Source organism: Egretta garzetta, unplaced genomic scaffold (assembly GCF_000687185.1).
Source record: "Egretta garzetta isolate BGI_Z169 unplaced genomic scaffold, ASM68718v1 scaffold615, whole genome shotgun sequence".
Classification (NCBI taxonomy): domain Eukaryota; kingdom Metazoa; phylum Chordata; class Aves; order Pelecaniformes; family Ardeidae; genus Egretta; species Egretta garzetta.
Genome location: NW_009259857.1, coordinates 1001028 through 1020771, shown reverse-complemented (window position 1 = coordinate 1020771; position 19744 = coordinate 1001028). Strand labels below are relative to the sequence as shown.

At 40.3% G+C, this 19744-nt stretch overlaps 2 protein-coding genes across 18 annotated transcripts in view; both read right to left on the bottom strand.

Moving 5' to 3' along the window:
* The window catches only part of LOC104127333 (glycerol-3-phosphate acyltransferase 3), a 33910-nt gene extending 15094 nt beyond the window's left edge, over nt 1-18816 (bottom strand). For 3 of the 17 annotated variants that reach the window (XM_035895527.1, XM_009639997.2, XM_035895534.1), the window contains exons 1-5: nt 11811-12120; nt 4715-4787; nt 2777-3047; nt 1351-1425; nt 591-680 (exon numbers count right to left, since the gene is read on the bottom strand). In XM_035895527.1, coding sequence (XP_035751420.1) covers nt 591-680; nt 1351-1425; nt 2777-3047; nt 4715-4787; nt 11811-11966 — 665 coding nt within the window. In that variant the 5' untranslated portion in view covers nt 11967-12120. Of the gene's footprint in view, nt 1-590; nt 1306-1350; nt 1468-2776; nt 3070-4714; nt 4788-5217; nt 6180-7804; nt 7884-11197; nt 11330-11810; nt 12121-18727 lie in introns of those variants that run through there. The other 14 variants (XM_035895530.1, XM_035895531.1, XM_035895532.1 and 11 more) reach the window with 14 other exon arrangements.
* A 27-nt stretch (nt 18817-18843) lies between these two features.
* The window catches only part of MRPS18C (mitochondrial ribosomal protein S18C), a 9973-nt gene continuing 9072 nt past the window's right edge, over nt 18844-19744 (bottom strand). The window contains exons 5-6 of the mRNA XM_035895545.1: nt 19455-19566; nt 18844-18904 (exon numbers count right to left, since the gene is read on the bottom strand). Coding sequence (XP_035751438.1) covers nt 18895-18904; nt 19455-19566 — 122 coding nt within the window. The 3' untranslated portion in view covers nt 18844-18894. The remainder of the gene's footprint in view (nt 18905-19454; nt 19567-19744) is intronic.

Sequence of the window (19744 nt, the reverse complement as noted above, 5' to 3'; positions counted from 1 at the left end):
TTAGCTGCATGCATTTTCATTCACAGAGGCATGTATCAAAGAATATTTGGACATTAAAACTCTAACGGCAAAGACAGTAGAGTATGATTTTGCTTGTTTTCTAAAGCACAAACCAAAAAAAATATTTCAGAAGCCTCCATTCCATAGAGCTCCACCACTAAGCAAGCAAGATATTAAGACAGTACAAAAACTTACTGAAATACTATCCATAACTTACTTCATAAAAGAGCATGAAGAATTAGTTACCAAGCAAATCAGCTAATAGAACAGCTGAACATTCTATGGCGACATTCTTGAGTGTGATTATAACACATTCATTGCAAACATTGAGAAAAATGTCTAAGTGTATATCTAACCAAGAACACAGTACTGCTTCACCTTTGCATACCCTGCCAATACACAATAGAAAACACAGTAGGGCATGCAAACATCTTGACAGAGTCCAGAAGATCCAAATAGCTTCTTGAGTCAAATTGCCCCATCACAAAATCCATGCAGCAAGGAAGCAAGAATCCCGCTCTGAAACTTGAGGTATTGAGTACTGTAAGAAATCAATACCAAGCCAAGGAGAGCAGGGTGGCACCACTCACCTGTTGTGGAAATGAACAACACCACTCAGACATCGGATACCTAACGTGGCACATATCATCTGAACCTGATTGCTCAGCCAGCATTTAACTCTAAAAGAAATGAAGCCATACATACATTTCCAGTTCTATACAATCACTCACAGAACAATGCAACATAAACTCTCCAAATTATTCCCAGTAGCTGTTCTTACAAAGACCATACTAGTAAGATTCATTACACTAACAATGCCACGCAGGAGGAGTTTATCAGGCATCAAAAATATTCTAGTTCCATTGTTCTACTGTAATCTGTTCTAAACCCACCACATTCAAAGCAGAGAAGATAATAGTCAGGGGTTTGTTTTATAGATTTTCTCTGGAAGTAACTCATTCATTAACATTAATTTAATATAAAAATATTTAGCTGGTGAATCATGTTTGAGTCTGTTTGCACTGACATGACATAACAATCTCACAGTATTAATAGGGAATCGATCAGGACAGATGATTTACTTGCCCTATTCTGAGTCAAGTAGAGCATACTCTATTTTCCACTCTAAGATACGCTTCCAGCAGTACCTATCTGGCTTACATTGCATGTCCACTTTCAGATGCCATCGCCATACTCTCTGATAGTGCTCTATGAGTTTACAGTAGAGAAAAAGTCACCTCACAATAGTCCACGTTAATCCTCCAGACTCAAGCAGATTTATGTTCCAACACACTAATCCAAATCCTTAAAGAAATAAAGAACAGGAAATAGCCCTCAGCAAACACGTACCTGCCATTTGGAAACTGTCCTACTACCGTAGTGGCCAAGACAAGCAAGAGGATGCTGAAAACAGCCAAGCAGATGCTACGAAGTAAAATAATCTTCATTAAATGCTAAGAAGCAAAACTGAAAGAGCAAGCAAGCAAGTATTTTATTTAATCATTTGATCCATTTCACAGTGCCTCCCTCCACCATTAATAGCATCTAACTAACAATACAAATCGGTTAAGGCAAACAGGATAATACAAGCACGTTTTCACTCAATGAACCCTGCACTGAGTACAAAACATCGTGCTGCCGGGAGCCTATCTTCCAAAAAGCAACATGCCCTGATCTGAAGTTGTCACATGGTAAAGAAGCCATTGTGCTCAAAGAGGACAGTGAGTACTGGCCAGTGTTTTTTAATGCAGGTGAGATTTCTCAGTCCCAAAAGGGACTCATCGTCTAATTCTTAAAAACCTATCCAGAAATCTCAGTATGTACTTCCACCCCAAGCACTAAGCAACTATATAATAATGAAAATTAAATGTCACTGGTTACTAATGGCTGAGCAAAACCAATATTGAAGCCATTTCTACACAAAATGTTGTCATCTTAAGCTGCATATGTAAGTTTACACATGGCATATGTGCTCTGCTATGTGATTGACTGCTATAAAATCCCTCTATGCACTGCAACTATGTTTTAAATATACTGTTATCCCATCAAAGGAATAAGAAATTTTAAAAGTCCTGCTTTTTACAAGAATGCATGAATATTTATAACTGTTTTGTCAATATGATAAAGGCTAGGTTTGCTCAACAGAAAATTTTAAAAGTCTGAAAATTTAATACATTCCAGCTGGATGACGACTTTTTTTTTCCATCCAGCCCTGTGCTCCCTGAACATTGGCTTTGCTTCATATCCCAAATGTTCAGCACACAGTCTCCCTGACTCTTAGAAAGGTAGAGCCTGATCCTTTCAGTTGAAACAGTTGTTACTTTACATGACAAAAAGATCTCCAGATCATTTCTATAAAGTTTTGTTGGATTTTAAAAACAAATTAAATTACTAATAAAACATATAGAACATGAGAAATTTATATCTTTGGGACCTTTTTTTTTTTTCCTTTTAGAGATCATAGAATACCAGATTAGAAGGGGCCCCAAGGATCATCTGGTCCAACCTTTCTAGGTAAGAGCACAGTCTAGACAAGATGGCCCAGCACGCTGTCCAGCTGAGTCTTAAAAGGGCCCGGAGTCAACCACTCCCCTGGGGAGATTATTCCAATAGTTGACTGTTCTCATTGTGAAAAATTTCCCTCATGTCCAATTGGAATCTCCCCAAGAGCAACTTGGAAAACAAAGTCATGCCGGGTTCTCCTTTCTGCACTAGTCAATAAACTTTGTAAAAAGTAACATGAAAAACAGATCCCAGCAAATTACATCTGGCTCACCGAAAAGGCATCAGGAGACAATACCGAACGAGGATCCCAATGACCCACACAACAGTCAGTTGCCAGTTGACATGGTGCAAGTTGGCATTGGTTCTGCTGAGGAGATTCCAGGATACCAGCTCCTCAGAGGAGAACCGTCGGGTGACTTCATCTTCTGCAACTGCTTCACACCCCTTCTTGGAGAAATACATAACATCAGCAAAGCTGAAGTGTCCTGGGCGCTGGCCAGCAATCTCCTGTTCCATGGAGGTTTCCTCTCTCTGGATGATGCCTGCATGAGGAAATGAGTGTTCCTTCCACATGGTGGAATGGACAATATGGATTCAAAAAAAAACCAGTAAAGTACACGTACTTTTTAGAAATAGCCCTCCTCCTACTCCAAGCAGCATAATTGCATTGTTATACCTCATTTACATACTGGCATTTAGTTCCACAAGTTAATTCTCTAATCCTATGCCATATAACACCACTAAATTGTTGAAGAAAGGGGAAAAGCATTCAGAGCAAGCTGCAATTAAAACCTTGAGCACAACACCTCCTTCACTGTCATTTACCAAACAACGTATGTACACAAACCCGGAAACGTCAACCAGCGCACTGCCAAAATTGCAGGCACCTCCTGGTGCCTTGATTCAAATTCAGGCATTGTTTGTATAGTTATTGTTCTCGCTGCTGTTGATCAATTTTCCTTTTTCCCAGCTGTAAAAAACACCTTCCTCTGGTATTTTTTTCTCCGAGCCCTCTCTCTTCCATCATGCATTCTCCTTTAAGAGTCACTTCACTACCAAGAAACTTTGAAGTGTCTAAAGTTTTCCCCCTGAGATATATAGAGTGTAACACAGCAGCATTGTGCTGGAAGAATGACAACACATTCATGCTCCATATCTGTAAATATATGCCTCATAGGATGGCCACACAGCAAGTCTCAGTGATGTTTGCTGAGGTCACTCTCAGACCAGATTCTCACCTGGCTGGTTACAGTGACTAAAATTGTATTGATTCATGCCAGCTAATGCTTGGCTGTTTGGTTTGGGGTTTTTTGTTTGTTTGTGGGGTTTTTTTTGGTTTGGGGGTTGTTGGGGTTTTTTTTTTGGGGGGGGGGGTGGTGGAGGGGGAAGTATTAGATGACACTAAATATGCATTACTCAAAATACATCTAATCTATCTTAATCAACATACCACCCCCTGATGAGAATCACAAAACTTTCCTCTAACTGCACTTCAGCTAAACCTTCAACGTCCAGGAAATCAGACCTGAAATTCATTAGCTGCAAACCAAGCAGTCTACATGACTAGTGACTAAAAATGGCACTACAAGTACAAGGATCATTATGAGAACTTAACCCAGTCCCCTTTGGTCAAAGAAGAGAGGAAAAATAGTTGAGGGGAAGAAAAAAAAACCCCTCTCTCAGATTTTATCCCCATGCCTCGAGAAGAACACAAATTGTAACTGTGATCCATGGGTTGGTGTAGCTCTTTTACTTGAGATGCCTGGCTTTTTGCATGCTAGGAGCTACAAGAAGCAAGAGAGAATCTATACAGAGCAGTATCAAGGGCAAAGAACACTCATTCTTCCTAATCTTGTAAAGAGCGAGTAGATGGAGTCAGAAAGTATAAAATATTCATGAAAACGGGGAGAGCTTCCCAACTGCTTATCAGCAATGTCTTTCTATACTCACACTAGTCTTTAACACCTCTTATTCAACAAACTCAATCATTCACAGATTATCTTGCTTATAACATGCTTAAGGTCTCTTTTGTAGGTTTGTAACTTCAGCAGTTATTTGCCCATCAAACTCCATTTTAGCCATTTCAGTTTTCTTACTTAACATCAGATGCAATTTATGTTTTTGTTTACTCTTTTCTAGGTAAGATTTTAAAATAGTTGCCTTTTTACAAGACAAATAGTGTTGTGTCACCTTCATTCAGAGATCTTACCAGTGGAGATTAAATTTTCAAGTGCCAGCACCTTCTGCTTTTTCACTCCCTCCTCAGTCTGCAGGGTGGCCCACTGTTCCCAAAACAAGAAAAGTAGATGTTGATGGCTTCCATTTCATCATTTCTAGGCATTCTGCAATTACCTTAGGTGAATTGTCCAAGCCTCTTTTACTGAGGCCAGGTCTTAGATTTTCATTTTTCAAATTCAGCCTGAAGGCTGTCCTGCACGCCTCCTGTTTCATTTGTTACATAGATTAACTTTTGCCATTTTCAGGAAAAATTGTTTGACTCGAACTTTTTTTTGAGGACACAAGCAGCTGTTTTTCTCTTGGGGCCCCACAAATTACTGAGCTATCTAAGAGACTCTGTGAGGTCCCCAAGTCCAAAACTCTCTTCCCCATTTAGCTTCAGGCAATAGAATGATGCAAAATACTATCACTGACATTAGAGACATGCTGGAAAAATAGATCTAAAACTGGATTTTAAAGAATAAAAGAGATTACCTCAGTTTGAGGGCATTAATGCAGTTTCTGTTAACAGAAAACAGAGAAGGGACCATTTTGTATCCATAGTATTTCTGAAGTAATAGTTTTGGTAATGAGCTTTCACCCTTCCCTGTTTTTAGCTTTTTGAGCTAAACCAAGTTTCTCCTCCCTGTGCAGAGCAGCATAAAACTCCTCCATTAGCAAAATCAATATACCAATATGCCTAATTTTTGAAGTTTTCATAGTTTTGAATGCTTGCATTATACATATATAGACATATAAATAGTAACTCTTGCAAGTACTAGATCTTCCCATGTTTACGTCAAGATATCTGCCCTAACAAAGGACACAGCATGTAGGGTCTGCTCACTATTAAAGAATCAATGACCCACTCAACTTATGTCCTCATCTACTATTAAGGCTTCCCCCCTACAATAGGTAAGGATACACCCTTCTGCTTCAGAATAAATTCTTGCTAAAAAGTTTCTTTCCCTCTTACTGACATGTGCAGCCATTTAAGTCACCATGAAGCTTTATCTCAAGTAGCCTTCACCATGTTACAATGTGTTGCATGTGCCAACAACATCAACTAGCTTTTTGCCATCCTTAAGTTTTGCATGCTCTCTACCAGCTCCTTCTGTAGCTACTGAAGCTTAAGTCAATAACAAAGAAGGGACAATTTATCACAGCATTATTTAAGATATTTCAGTTACCCTTAGCTGACTTTTTTTACCAGCCACCTTAAAAGAAAAAAGAGATTAGGCAGTGACGTGATATTTTAAACTCCATGCAAACCATCTGTTTTAACACCGTAAAAAAAAAAACAAACCAAACCAAACAGACCTTCATCTTGTCTATACTTTCCAGTTACTCCCTAGGAAAGGTAAACCAGTACATCACCTGTCTCAATCTTTTGCAACACATGGTGAGTCATTCAGAGTTTGGGAGCCAGAAGACATCATGGAACAGCAACCCACACACTGAGAAATGAAAGAATATACAGCACAGGAACACGAATGTTGCAAAAGACAGGAAAGGCAGACAATGTGGCAAACTTAACCTCTTTACAATATACTGCTAGTCCTCACCCCTTCCCCAATATCCTTTAGGACAGATGCATGGCATGAGTGAAGAAAAAAAAAAAAAAAATAAAAGCTTGACCAATAAAGTCTTTTGCCTTACTCTGTTTCCTGCCTCCTGTCTACCACCCTTATCTTGCCCATCATGATCCTCCTACATGAAGACACCTGTGAATTGGCAAGCACTGCCAGAAATGAACTTGCTCATACTGTCCTGAAGGATTTGGAATACCTCAGGAAGGGTGGCTTTTGAATCCCAGGTAGAAAAAGGGTGATAATCACTGACCAAGCTGACTCACAAAAATGTTAACTAATTCAAATGAGCAAGACAAGTCAAAACCAACAAAAATGTATAAAGTTTACTAGTCACATATAAAGTCCTGCCTCACAGTGCAGAGAAAGAGTGGGACAAAAGTGACAGCCTGTAATTGAACAGTTGGTCAAGGCCACAGAGGCAGGGACAAGGCAGATGAGGAAGATCTTTCAATAGGTGAATGGTTACACAGGGCTTGTTAGCTTGGAAAAGAGCTGGCTGAGACAGTGTATGACAGAGCAGGTGCATAAGGAACAGTTATCCATTTTCTCTTCTAATACAAGAACTGGGGAGCATCACACAAAAGCGTCGGGCAGACTGTACGAGCAAGAAAAAGGTAATATATTTCCACAAAACACAGTTTAGTTGTGGAGTTCATTGTCCAGGACATACTGCCAGAAATCATCTGAAACGGGAGCAGTTACATAAAAACATGGATGAAAATGACCATGGGACACAAAACTCTCCTAGCTCATGAATGGGCACAGGAGGGCTGAAGCAACAAGCAGCTGGGCAGGTACTCCCAGCAATATGGCCGTACAATCACCCAGCCCTTATGCTTTTCATCGTTCTGCATTCAGTGGCATCTGTACATTTAATTTGTTTCTAAAATATGAAACAAGGCTTTGTGATCGCTTTTGTTTTGCACAGTATTGAGACAGAGCTGTCATGCTGCTCTTTGTTGCAAAACAGTAATGAAAGGATGTTTTAAATACCTTACAAAAACACAGATGTTGCAACTAACATAGAATTTAAGTGCTAAATGGAGCAACTTCATTCCTAAGTTTGCTGACCAAATGAGAACTTGGGTGCTGTGCTTTCCTCTCTCCCATTTCTGAAGTGATGAGGACACAAGGAGTCCAAATATCCAGCAAGTGATCCCAGCTGGAATACTGAAGATTTGACAGCTTAACTCCAACAGCCCATTTGTTTGAGGCTTCCTATAATTACATTCTGAACAAAGTAAGGGTGCCTAATACTTCATTGTATTAATTACTTTCTTCATAGTATATGACATGAAAAGCTATATGGTACAGAATGTTCATTTTTCAAAAATATCAGTTCTTGTGGGTTTTCCTCCTACTTTCCTTTTAAGTACAGTTCAGCAGTCCATTTTTCCATACTGTGTAACAATTCAGTTTTGCCTCTCTTCCTCTATGTTCCCATATTTTACCACCTCTTCTCCCATGTTCTCACAAAAGCTTTTTCTCACCACTCATTACACTGGCTTTTTTCAACACTCTTCTTGGCTTCGTTCTCATGTATGACAAAGGCCTTGGTGGATGACTCTCTGTAAAGTCTTACGATAAAATTACAAAGAGAAGGAAGGTCAGTAGGTTTGCGGTGCAAGCTAAAATCATCATCTAAGATCAAGCAGTTATGACCTTTTCATCCAACAGTTCTTTCTGTCTGGCTGCATTTCCCCTTTCACGTCCCAAACAAGAAACCAGATCAAATGACCTGCATATTATATAGCAGGTCTGAGTGGACATGCAAGCAGTGACTGTCCACAATCAGACTGTGAAAAGCACTCACAAATCTCCTGGCTGCTCATAGTGATGGCAGATGAAATAGGCTGAGAAGCGTCCCAAACAAATATTTGGGATAAAAGCTCAAGTATCATTTCTTTGTGTTTTGGTGCAGTGGCTAGCTCAGTATTTGAAAGCACAGCAGTGAGCTTCTTCCACTAGCTTAAGTGTCTACAATATCTGCCCAACAGTCCAGTGGGAGTTTACAGCATATTAGCTACCTCAATGTACAAGCAAGCTATCAATTCAAAGAATATCCACAATTATTAGCTGGCTGATGTCTTTCCTACACGAGTATTCCTCAAGAAACAACAATATTCTGATTTCATACAGAAGCTCAGATCTCAGAATTCCAGAAGATTCTTGGCAAACGGAGCTACAGCTGTTTAACATGTTTGTTTGACTCTTCACAGGACTGCAAGAGCATGGTGTAGATTTCATTCTAGCAAATGTGTTTTCTTTTGCAGCTGCAACACTAAAGAGTTAGAGTAACGACCCTAGCACAACTGTGCTAGTACCATAATTTCCGCCAAACCCCATTACTGACAAGCAAATACAAAGCTTAGAGAAAACACGTTATTTCACAAATAAAAGCTTACAAGTATATGGGAAAGAATAAACCTATCGGAAACCAAACCAAATTCTTCTTATCATTTCCAGAAATATTTTAAGGATAAATGAATGGCAATAATAGTAACTATGGGCTAACAATTACGCAACTGAGAAATTACTGTCCTGGATCTTTTACTATTACACTATCCATATGTCCTCAAAAAAAAAAACAAACAAAAAACAAACACCAACAACCAAACAACCCACAAAACAAAAGAAAACACAAAACCAAAAAAAAACCCCAAATAAAAACAACAAAACCAATCAGCCCCCAAATTTTCAAACCTTGAATCTTGCTTTTGTAAAAAGGTTTGGTCTGTTTCTAAAATACAAATATGTAGAATCCTTGATGGAGAAGCAGCAAAGGGTACAAATTCTTTCCATACATAAGTTACATCTTGCCCATTTGTTCCAGTCACTGTTCACAGTGCTAAAACACTTCAGTGAAGTCAGGAAATCAAAATTCCTTATCTCATCATATGCCACCATTACTCATTGCTTAGTAATAGATCTGCAAACTTGGCTTTATCCTAAAACACCTAGAGTGCCCAGCAAATTCAGTATGGGCTATAGGTATGCCTTCTTTGAAAACCCATCTTGGAAAAAAAGTATCTTCTGACTTTAAAGTCCTTGATTTCAGTCTCTAGTCTTTTATTTTTCTCATATTGACAAAACACAGAGGAAAATAAAACATCTTTTCCCTCTGCCTCCCAATTCATGTAGTCATTTACAGCTGTAAGAAGCAAATATAAAGTGTTCTCAGGTGAGAAGTTATCTTAATTTTGCTGGTCTACATAACAGACTAAATCTAACGCAACACAGTGGAGAATCCAGTGACAGTGCTCAAGGTTGGATTTTTGGTGAAACATCAACCAGTTGTTTGGTACTTCCTAGAGCACTGATATTCCTGCAATACAGTCAGTCGTGTGCTAACACATGACTAAGCACCTGCTCTTCGCATTTTCGGAGTAGCTATCTGGTAAGGCGTCCTGTTTCACCATTAAGGCTAATCACAGGAACCAAGGATGGTCTTTCTGCATTACCCCATTAGCAAGATCTCAGGTAGATGAATATCACAGCTAGAAACAAGTCGACCCTTCACTAGGCTATCAATGTCGAGTTGTCCCTTTCTTGAACAAAGGGCGCATATAAGCCTCTTTTAAAGCTAACTGTATCCCAAGCAGCTGTTTCAGCTATATTCTGGTGAATGAGACCCAGGACTCCAAGAACAGGCCCAGCAATGGTATGCACAAGCTTTAACCCAGCATTTCCCAGCCCTACCCTTATGTCCAAAGAGCCAAGTGGGCCACAACACAAGCAAAGGGGACCCAATATTCCCTCCATCCTCTCTCCCTCCCATTTCCCACCAAGATAGTTATTCTTTTGGCATGATGAGAAGCATTTGAACAACACTTCAAAGAAAACAGCTGAAATTAATCACAAGATGAAAACAGAGGAAACTCCTTTTTCATCTACAGCACAGTTAAGGAACAACTTTCAACTAAAGAACAAAACAAGCCAGCCTCAACTGCAGTACATGGAACTGTGCCCTTCCTGTAATTAGCTGCTGCAGCAATGGGGAACTAGACATAAAAAGCTATATCTGATCACATAACAATTAATTAAATTACTTATTTTTTGATAAATTAATCCTCCACCTTGTGAACACAAAATTATCATGCTCATGACCTATTATGAAAACCATGGAAAGAAAAACATTTAATGTGCTTTTCCAAAGAGAAGTGCCTTCCTATATAAAGCACCCATTGAGACATTATTTTAATGTCTGCCAAGTGCAGCAGCAAAGCTGTCCAAAGACCTCCTCAGGTTTGTACTCACTATGAGAGAGCCTGATGAAATCAATTCAAAGTGCCATAAGCCTCTTAGGGTACTAATAAGAATTTAATTCAAAAAAAAAAAAAAAAAAAAAAAGTATGATATATAAAAGCCAATATTACGTATAATCACCACAGGCAGTCATTTCCCATTGACATCAGTATCTGAAAAAACAAGTAAACCCTAAAGTTTGCAGTCATGTGCACTATGCTAAATGATGTTAATACAGCTGAAGACAGTCCCTGCCCAAGACCTCTTAACTGGGGGGGGGGGGAAGAGAGAGAAAAATTGGAAGACAGAAATAAGACAGAATTAGCAAGGTAAAATGGTCATGATATTAACTGTATCACATTGTTACAGACGTGTTCTACTCCATAAACAGATGGCTCTAACAGCTTAATAATAGTAACAATACTAGTAATAAGTTTTCTGCCACAAGTAGAAAGTATATTCATGAAAAGCAGGTTTATGCCAGAAAGAGAAAGTTAATCTACTGGAAAACGGAAATGCTTCACTGTTCAATATGATGAATTCACAGCACCTACTTTTGGCCACTGATGGATATGAAAAGTCAGACTTGAAAAATTAAATGCAATTCTGGCTTATTAAAAGCCCCAGAAAACTTTTACCAATATCAGCAGAATCAGGATTTTAGCCCTGACCTGTAATCTCTAGAAAAATTTACACTTTTAGAAGGTTGCACAGATTCTTCAAGTCTTGTACAGCAAAACTTGTGACTGCTGGATCCCCCAGATTTACAACCGGAAGAAGCAAGCACACAGAGTCAGTATTCTTATCTAGAACAGCACTTGTTAATACTATGTAATTAAAATAATCCAAATAAAACCACTGAAACTTATGTACATCTAGAATACACGTTCTTGTTACTTACCAACTCCCATAAACTAATAGATCTTTTTAGTTACATTTGACTCGTCATGAGTATAGCATGAAGTATTCTAACCAGCTTGAACTAGAAGCAATATATCATGGAATCTCTACTTTAACCCAAGAAAACCTCAAACCAGTACTAGATTATAACCCAGCACATAACTAGATATCATTAAAGACACCATTCAAAAGAACTATCATGTAAGTTAAAGCTGCAAACAACACATCCAAGTTAATTGAATTCTTTCTGCTTACTTTTGTGACATCTATATCAAATACGCAGATTTTTATTTTTTTATTAAACCTGTCCTGTAGTAAACACATACCTTTTAAACTCAATTCTCAACTTACCTCTAATATCTTTATTAGAAGTTTCACATAGAAATGAGAAATCCCCAATGACACTCTAAACATCGAAGGCAACAAAACTAACACCACAAACAAAATCATCCAGATAGACAAAATCTTGCCCTCTGCAAGGCCACGGGCCTCTCCGTTTTCTTCCATGCTTGCTCCTTCAAAACGCCAGCCAGCTGTCTTTATGAGAATATAAGCTCATCTGTAGGAGAGAATCCAGCAAGCCTCAAGACACAGATGCAAATACAAATTACACATTCTAAGAGCCAAAGCTATCTCTAAGGGAAGGCTCCTACCCTCTAAGCCTGACACCACAGATGTTCTCAATGATAATGTAATTTCTACCCTTGCCCCACCCTAACTCCACCAACTTCCTTTTAATTGATAAGCATTTACTCACCAGATATAATACAGGGGAGAAGAAACAAAAAACATGAGAAGTAATTATATATGTTATGTAATAAGGTGCTTCCAATAAGGAAACTTGTCAATGTGTCAATTAGTTTTCACAAGGCATCCCACAAATAAATTACTATACTGAACCAAGCAGGTGTGGTTTTCAGACTGCCTGATATTTTCTCTTCTAAAACTCCTTTAATACATATGAAACACTTCTCCAACTGACATTTTCTCAAATTAGTGACTTATTTAGCCAGACGTTCTACTTCACAGTGAAATGACTGCTTCATTTTGGTATTAGACAAAAGGAACCAAACTGAAGCTTGAGCTGCAAGTCAGGCTTTTTTTTTTAATTTTTTTTTTTTTAATAACACCTGTGAAATGGAGATGCAGGTTTCAGCAGGCAGGAATTGACAATACAATAAAACCTGCTCCCTCCACTGCTCTACAAGAAATTTGCCAAACTATATTATAGGGTTACAACATGCACTGTGATGAAGTAACAATTCACCTACCTTTGCATATTTTTGACTACAGAGTTTAAATACAGTACATAAGCAGGTTTCTCCTTCTATCCTATCAAATGCCAATAATTTAATTCAGTATTTTTTAGGAAAGACCCGGTTCAGTCCTCACACTGCCTTTTTGTATGCATCACAGAAGAAACAAAGGTGAATAACTGTATCTCTAGAGCCTAAAAGGAGCCCAGCAGCTGCTCATTTACAACCTTATCACAGAATAAATTATCTAACCTTGGTGGAATGAGCATTTAGGGCATAACTTCCAAAATAGCAATATGCTGGTCCGCGAAAGATCTCCCCTTTGCACGTACTTACGTTAGCGTGTTTGTCTAAAGCTGGGGCTGTCCACTTAAAATATCCCCATCCCCATGTATCATTGTTTGGTTTGTGTTGTGGACCAGCCTCTGTACACGCAAACTGGATTCCTTAGAAATGAAAGCACACCCAAATATTCTCTGTAGAAAGTGCACCCAATACTCTCTGGTCAGTAACAGAAGCACAGATATCAGAGTGGGCTGTACCACCATTAAGTCCTCTAGTTTATACCATGCACCGAGGCACCTGACATGTCACAAGCTCACATGATACCATGACATGCTTCTTGTGCCACATAATGAGTCAAGTAGCTTTTGCATTTTCAGATTTGCTGCTGAATTCCATCCCTTAGGTCTTTGTAACATCGCATCTTCTTCAGCAATCTAGCTTTTCTTTTGCATCTTCTTTTCGTTACTTACCTGCTTTACCTTCTCTCCCCTTGCAGACCTCTTTCTGAGCCTCCTGTATCTTCTACAAGACCTTGCTGGTTTGTTTTTTAATTGTTTCTGCCTTCCCACTGCTCTTTCTCTCAATGGCAACCTCAAGCCCCTCACTCTCCCATTACACTGTTGCTGCCAGGCACACCATCACCCACTATTTCTCACATGCCCCACCAAGAGGCTCTAGTTCTAGGCTTCTCTAGGAACAATGTTTCATTGTCTGTAAAACAGCTTTGCTCACCCATTTCTGTTTAGCTACTGTTCCTTGCTGTCGTTTCTGGTCTCTCCCTCAAATGGCTTGCCCTGCTAACACGAGTGGCGTACAGTAGAGAGCTGGATGAGCAGGCAATGATCCTCTAGCACAACGCAGCACATCTCTGAATAGCTACCTTCAGCCTCGGCACAGGGAATCGGTATGCATGTCATTTGGGTGCCAAAAACTTTGTGGGCGCAAGGGTGGAGGTAGTTTCTGGGACCTAATTTGAGGCAGAAAAGGTGGGCAAAATGAAGCATTGATAGCACCGCAGGAAGTATCAGGAAGGTGTGGTAACTCTCTTAATGGGATGCCTCAGTAATGAGCCTAGCGATCATTTCTTAAAAGGATAGAGGGAAAGACAGACTTCCCCATCCTGGGGGAAGGAAGAAGAGGTTTCCTTTCCTGAAGGAGAATTGTTTTCCATCCTTTGAGACCTTATCATTTGCACTGCCTGCCTAACCCTTACAAAGTCATATTCCCCACCACACCAGGAGCACAGGCACTGTAATTCTTCCCCACCACCTTCTAAAAACATAGAGAGCAAGCAAACCCTTCCCATGCTCACCCCTCCATCATGCTGAGCAATGGCACTGCAGCCCTTTGTCAGCTATAATTTTCCCTGGCAAACCACTCAGTCCAAGACATATGAGGTTTTCTGAGGGCTGCTGAGACAGCTATCACAGGCATATCCAAAAAAAAAAAAGCAGAACTGGTTTGGAGGGGGAACAAATAAAACAGAGAGACTTTGGCAGTCTATTGCTTTTCACCCAACATGCCACATTTGCCACACAGCAAAAGAAAATCATCACAGCCATTCCACTCAGTTTGCCCCCAGACACGCAGCACTGCAACAACCCACTGCAGTGAAAACTTGAATTTGTGGGCCAGGCTGGAAGCCCCAACCCCTTGCAGAGAAAGAGGAAGCCATAGGGGTAGCATTCCCATATGAAGCCAAAGAAGACGACTTGCTAGTAGCCTCTCTACTGAGGTGGTCAAACTATCTAGCCCAAAGGCACTACAAGATTCATATGGCCAGGCCTTTTCTTATCTTTATTCTTTGCTTTATCTGCTTTACACCTCCTGAAATCATGCAAAACATTCCAGTGTTCTTACTGTTCTATTGCAAACCTTTAATGTCACATGGTTTGGAGGGGAAAAAAACCCAAACAAACCAAAAACCAAACACCAAAACCACCCAAACTGGGAATGACACCGAAATCAAGAAGAGCCTCTACGTCTACATATTAACAATATGGAATAAAAATTCCAAAGCAATCGAAAATTGTCTCAAAAAGCACTGAAGTACTTGAGTACTGAAATTGGTCCAGTCATGACCAAGGAGTTCAGTCTTGATTAATTTTCTGCCAGAAGTAGCTGGCAAAGCTTCTAAAGCATCTTTCTGCTCTTGGGATTATGAGCAAGGAAACAACTGAGACATGGTGGTCAAAGCAGGTCTACTTCTTTACTCCAGGGCACTCAGGCTTGCTACAGAAGTAAATCTGGACTTGAATTGTATCTCTGCCCTGTATGAATGTGATGCACTTGCTCGTGATGTGAAGAAAAAAAGGGAATTCTTCATTTCTCCAGGCAATTCGTAATACAGCTTCCTATTTTCCAGTCAGAAAGTTGGCATAGCTTATTACATCCCCTTCACAATCACTGATTTCAAAAGAACCACTGAAATGTACATGTTTGTCAAAGTCCAGTATGAACAGCCGTGCATCCAATGCTATGAGCTGAATAACTACAGTTTGTGATGGGGCTACACAACATTTCTCAGCACAGTAATTTCTTTAAGAATTAGCTCTGCCATCCACTGACTAAACAGAGCTTCTGCATGTCATTCCTCCGCCTTTCTTGCATTTATCCCTCTTACCAGTAGCCTGCCTGCTGCAATCATGTCCACTTTGAAGCTGGAAGAGTTACTTTACCCAGAAGTGTAAAGGTATTGCAAGTAATTCAAATAAACATGCAGCAACAGAATGTAGTTTCACTCATTTGTAAGGTCCAGTAAATAACAGCTGATAAATTTATACCAAATAACTACAAGCACTTCTTTAAGATGAAGTACCCTATATGTCACAAAAAGTCACAAGACATTTAATGTGCAAAACTGTCTCTTCATTTGGAAGAATGAAATCCAACTTAGAAGAAAAGGATGCTGGTTACACAGGAGGAATTCAAGAACAAAGCTCGCTTTAATTTAACGAATGTCAAACTGACACCTGCAAGCTTAAGAAATTCTCTTGAAACAATGAAGATGTTCCTGGTCTCTTAGGGAAATGAGAAGGAGATGGAGTGGGTGTCAGCTGCTTACTCTTGGCACTCGATCCTTGAGGTCATTCTACTAATTTCTAACTATTAGGCAATGTTTTGCAATTGTCTGAGGAAACCAGAATTATGACCCATTTCTTTTTCCACTGCAAGGAGAAGCAAACACAGCACTGACAATCTGTAGTGCCTCATACGGAAGGGTAAAATCAAGCATAAACAACCTTTTCCTGCACAGGAGTGGCTATACAGCAGTCATCTTTCAAGCAGGCGCATGTACACTGCACATAGATAAAAACTGCTATAACAGCTTTCAGGGAGCGCCACTATGGTTTTGCCTTCCCTCTGATGCGTTACCTACTGCAGACATAGACTAGAAAGAGCACTTGATGTGGCCTCTAAAGAGAAGCGTACGGTCAAAGAAATTTTGGGAACCCCTTTTTCCAGGTATGGCTCCTTCCTGTCCAATACTAACTATTCCAGTGACTCCAAAAGATGCCTGGCGGGATGCTGCAGAGGAGAGTTTGCAGCTAATACAAGCCTGCCTTTCTTGCAGCACTTTTCTTATCAGACTACCGGAACATCGTATGTCCCTAGCAGATGCTGTCCCAAAAGAGCACTGACACATCAGCTTCAGCCAGCTGGTGCTTCAGATCTTGAAGTAATACATTCCCTACAGGTTAAAAAAGAGATATTTCTACCTGAGGCAAATGACGATAGGCTCCGTGACTATCAATCATGGTCAATCTTCTATCAGTTGATCTTCTTTTTTACAACATACAGGGTATATTGTTTACCTGTTTTGAGCTGCAACACGATCAAAAGCTGCTTGCATCTAGAAGTACACCCTAGCATTGTCACGAGGCACATTACACAAGGTGTTGCTATTGCTAAAATTGTTCCTCTGACTCCAATTGTAGGGCTCCCTGGTATTTCTATGTAAGTTTTGCCGTGCTACAAAGACAGCAAAGCAGACTGATTTACTTAGAAAAGCCCTGTAAGTCAATGACACAAAGTCAAGAGAGCAAACCTGGGCTGATTTCCCGGCACCTCTTAACATCCAGGGGTACTGGGATTATGTTTGGCAGGATAAGAAAGTCTTTCAAACAGGACTGACCAGAGCATTCTGCAGTCTGGTAATTCTGATGTGTGTACTCACACATGAAAAACACTAAGAATACCTCTTTTTTGATTAAGCTTTTACTGGCTGTAACAATAAAAAAGGCTCTTTTGGGTTTTGCTTATATCTTCTCAATGTTTCAACCTCACATGCAGCTAACTCCTCACCTCATTGCTACTCAAGAGTGAAATAACCTCTGGTAGGATTGTTTCAATTTTTATCAAGACTGAGGTTCATGCTTCACTTGTGAAAAATCCTCCAAAAGGCCAGAATAATCTTAAAGATCACCTATTGCATGGTAAGCAATGTCAGGTGCAGTATTAATTTACGGAAACCACACTGTCTTCACGCACTAAAGTCCAAATATCCACTCCTCTGCTTTCATACTCTAACTGATCTATGTCTGCTGCTCTTCAGGTCTGCACAGATCCCATCTACGCCACTAACAGGTCTGTGTTTATATCTGACCACAGTAAAGTTGTGCTATTTATGGTTTATCTTTGTCCATCAACAGTTGAATTATGAAAACATTGAAGAAGTATGTTTAAGTATTGTGTCACTCATTAGGATGACTACAACACATTTAGCTCTGACCACACAAGCATTATTGTTTCCACGCAAGATAACTGCAACAACTAGAGCACCTTATTTATCATATCTTGTAGCTTACAACAGGCTTGCATCTTTGTATCATAAAAGTTGGAAGTCCACTACATGTTCTGACTACATTTGTTTGCCTCAGCAATACCCATCAGATGTGCAGGCATTATATGACTGTCAATACATATCTCATATATTGTCGATATAAATCTTGTATATAGTTTGCTTATCATCAATGCCGAATGCAATAGAATAATTTGTCAGTGAGCAACTTCATTGCACTGATTAAATGCATAAAATTTTCTCACAGCTCTGGCTTAGGAGTGACTGCAATCACAGCACAGGGTCCTTTGGGGCAATTTCTGAAAGATGTTGGCATTCGTGTCCGCTTTCATCATTTTCCCCACAAATAGCTATGGAAGCCAGTCATATCCATGCGTTCTTGTTGCCTCTATCATGGCAACACGGTTTATAATGGAGCCATTTGTTGCAATGTATCGCTTCAGTTGGGCTGTACTTATTACCCATTTGTTTAATACCACGTGGCCTGCATTGCAAGAAATGCAAACTAGCTCTTTGCCATTAATCTTGTCAATCATTCTGTACCATCTGGAGATTCATCACCCCCTTACTCCAAGATCTAGATCATTTATGAGTGTGTTGAGAAAGAAAAGCCTTAGCTAGTCCCTCTCTCCACTGTGACAACAGGTAAGAATCACAACAATTTTCCTCTTCTAAATATCGGCACCATTCATATATATTCTAAACAAGACTTAAGGAATTTTATTTAAATGTAAATATGCCAGAACTAACCATTCTCCTTCTAAATCTTGCCTACAAGTTTTAAGGGAAAAGAAATCACACTAAAAAGGTTAATTTTATATGCAACCTAAAAATACATGCATGAGACCCCAAAATGATGGAAACACCTTTTGAAAGACCACAGGAGCATTCAGGAAATGAATGTCTAAGGCCACAAATATGATTACCTGTAGTCCTGGTGAAGGATGAAATCAAACATTTGCTCTCCTGAAGCAAAGGGGAAAAACTCCTGCAGCCTTTGGACCAGATCTTTGATCACACTTCAAAGAACGCTGTCACTTTTAACTCTCCCTTCCTGAATTTTTTTTCTAGAGCTTTCTTGTGGCTGATATGGTCAGGAACACCTGCTAGAATGCGAAAAAAATCTCTTACTACAACTATTAAAAAGAAGTAAAATGTGACTACTGAAAAAAAGACAAAGCATACATTCTGCAAACTCAGTAAAATGTACTGCTGTCAGATCATTGCTTAGCATGACTGCCTTATCGCAATTTATTAGGTTATTAACTCAGAAGATTCTCACCACTATCCTGAACAGTACAGTGCACCTCCGGACATACTCACAGCTGCATGTCCAGTTGCAAAAGGTACAACCTTGTTATAGATAGGAGCTCAGCCAGCACCATGGCTTTTCGTGTCCCAGGCTGGCGTGTCGCAATCCTCCCACTCCCAAGACATGAACGCAGCTCGCTCCAGCCACACTCCCAGCTGGGTGATGTGGGCCAGGCAGTCCAGGCTAAACGCTGTTTTGATGCTTTACTGAAGCTCTCAGTACAGACCAGTGAGGCGCTTCTATAAGGGCAGATCCTGCCTTTCGGCCTGGAGCTACGTCAGGCTCCAGAGCTATGTCAGGCGGGTGACTGGCAGGTGTCACTCCAGGCCAGGACACCTCACCTTGCCCTCGGGAACAGGCCCTTGCTGCTGCGCCTGCAGCCCTTCCCCGCAGCAGCCGTCCCGGAGGCGCAGGGGGTCCGAACAGCCTGCCTGCATCGCAGCACTGTTTCACCTTAAGGGTAAAAACAAAACAGGAGTTCAGCCTTAAGAATTACCCCACTCGAGGCAAACCGAAAGGGCTGGTTTCGCGGTGAGCCTCGCCGGGCGGGAGGCGGCAAGAGGCCGGCGGAGCGAGGGCCGACTGCAGCGGGGGCGGAGGAGGCGAGGCGGCTGAGGAGAGCCCGGGCCCC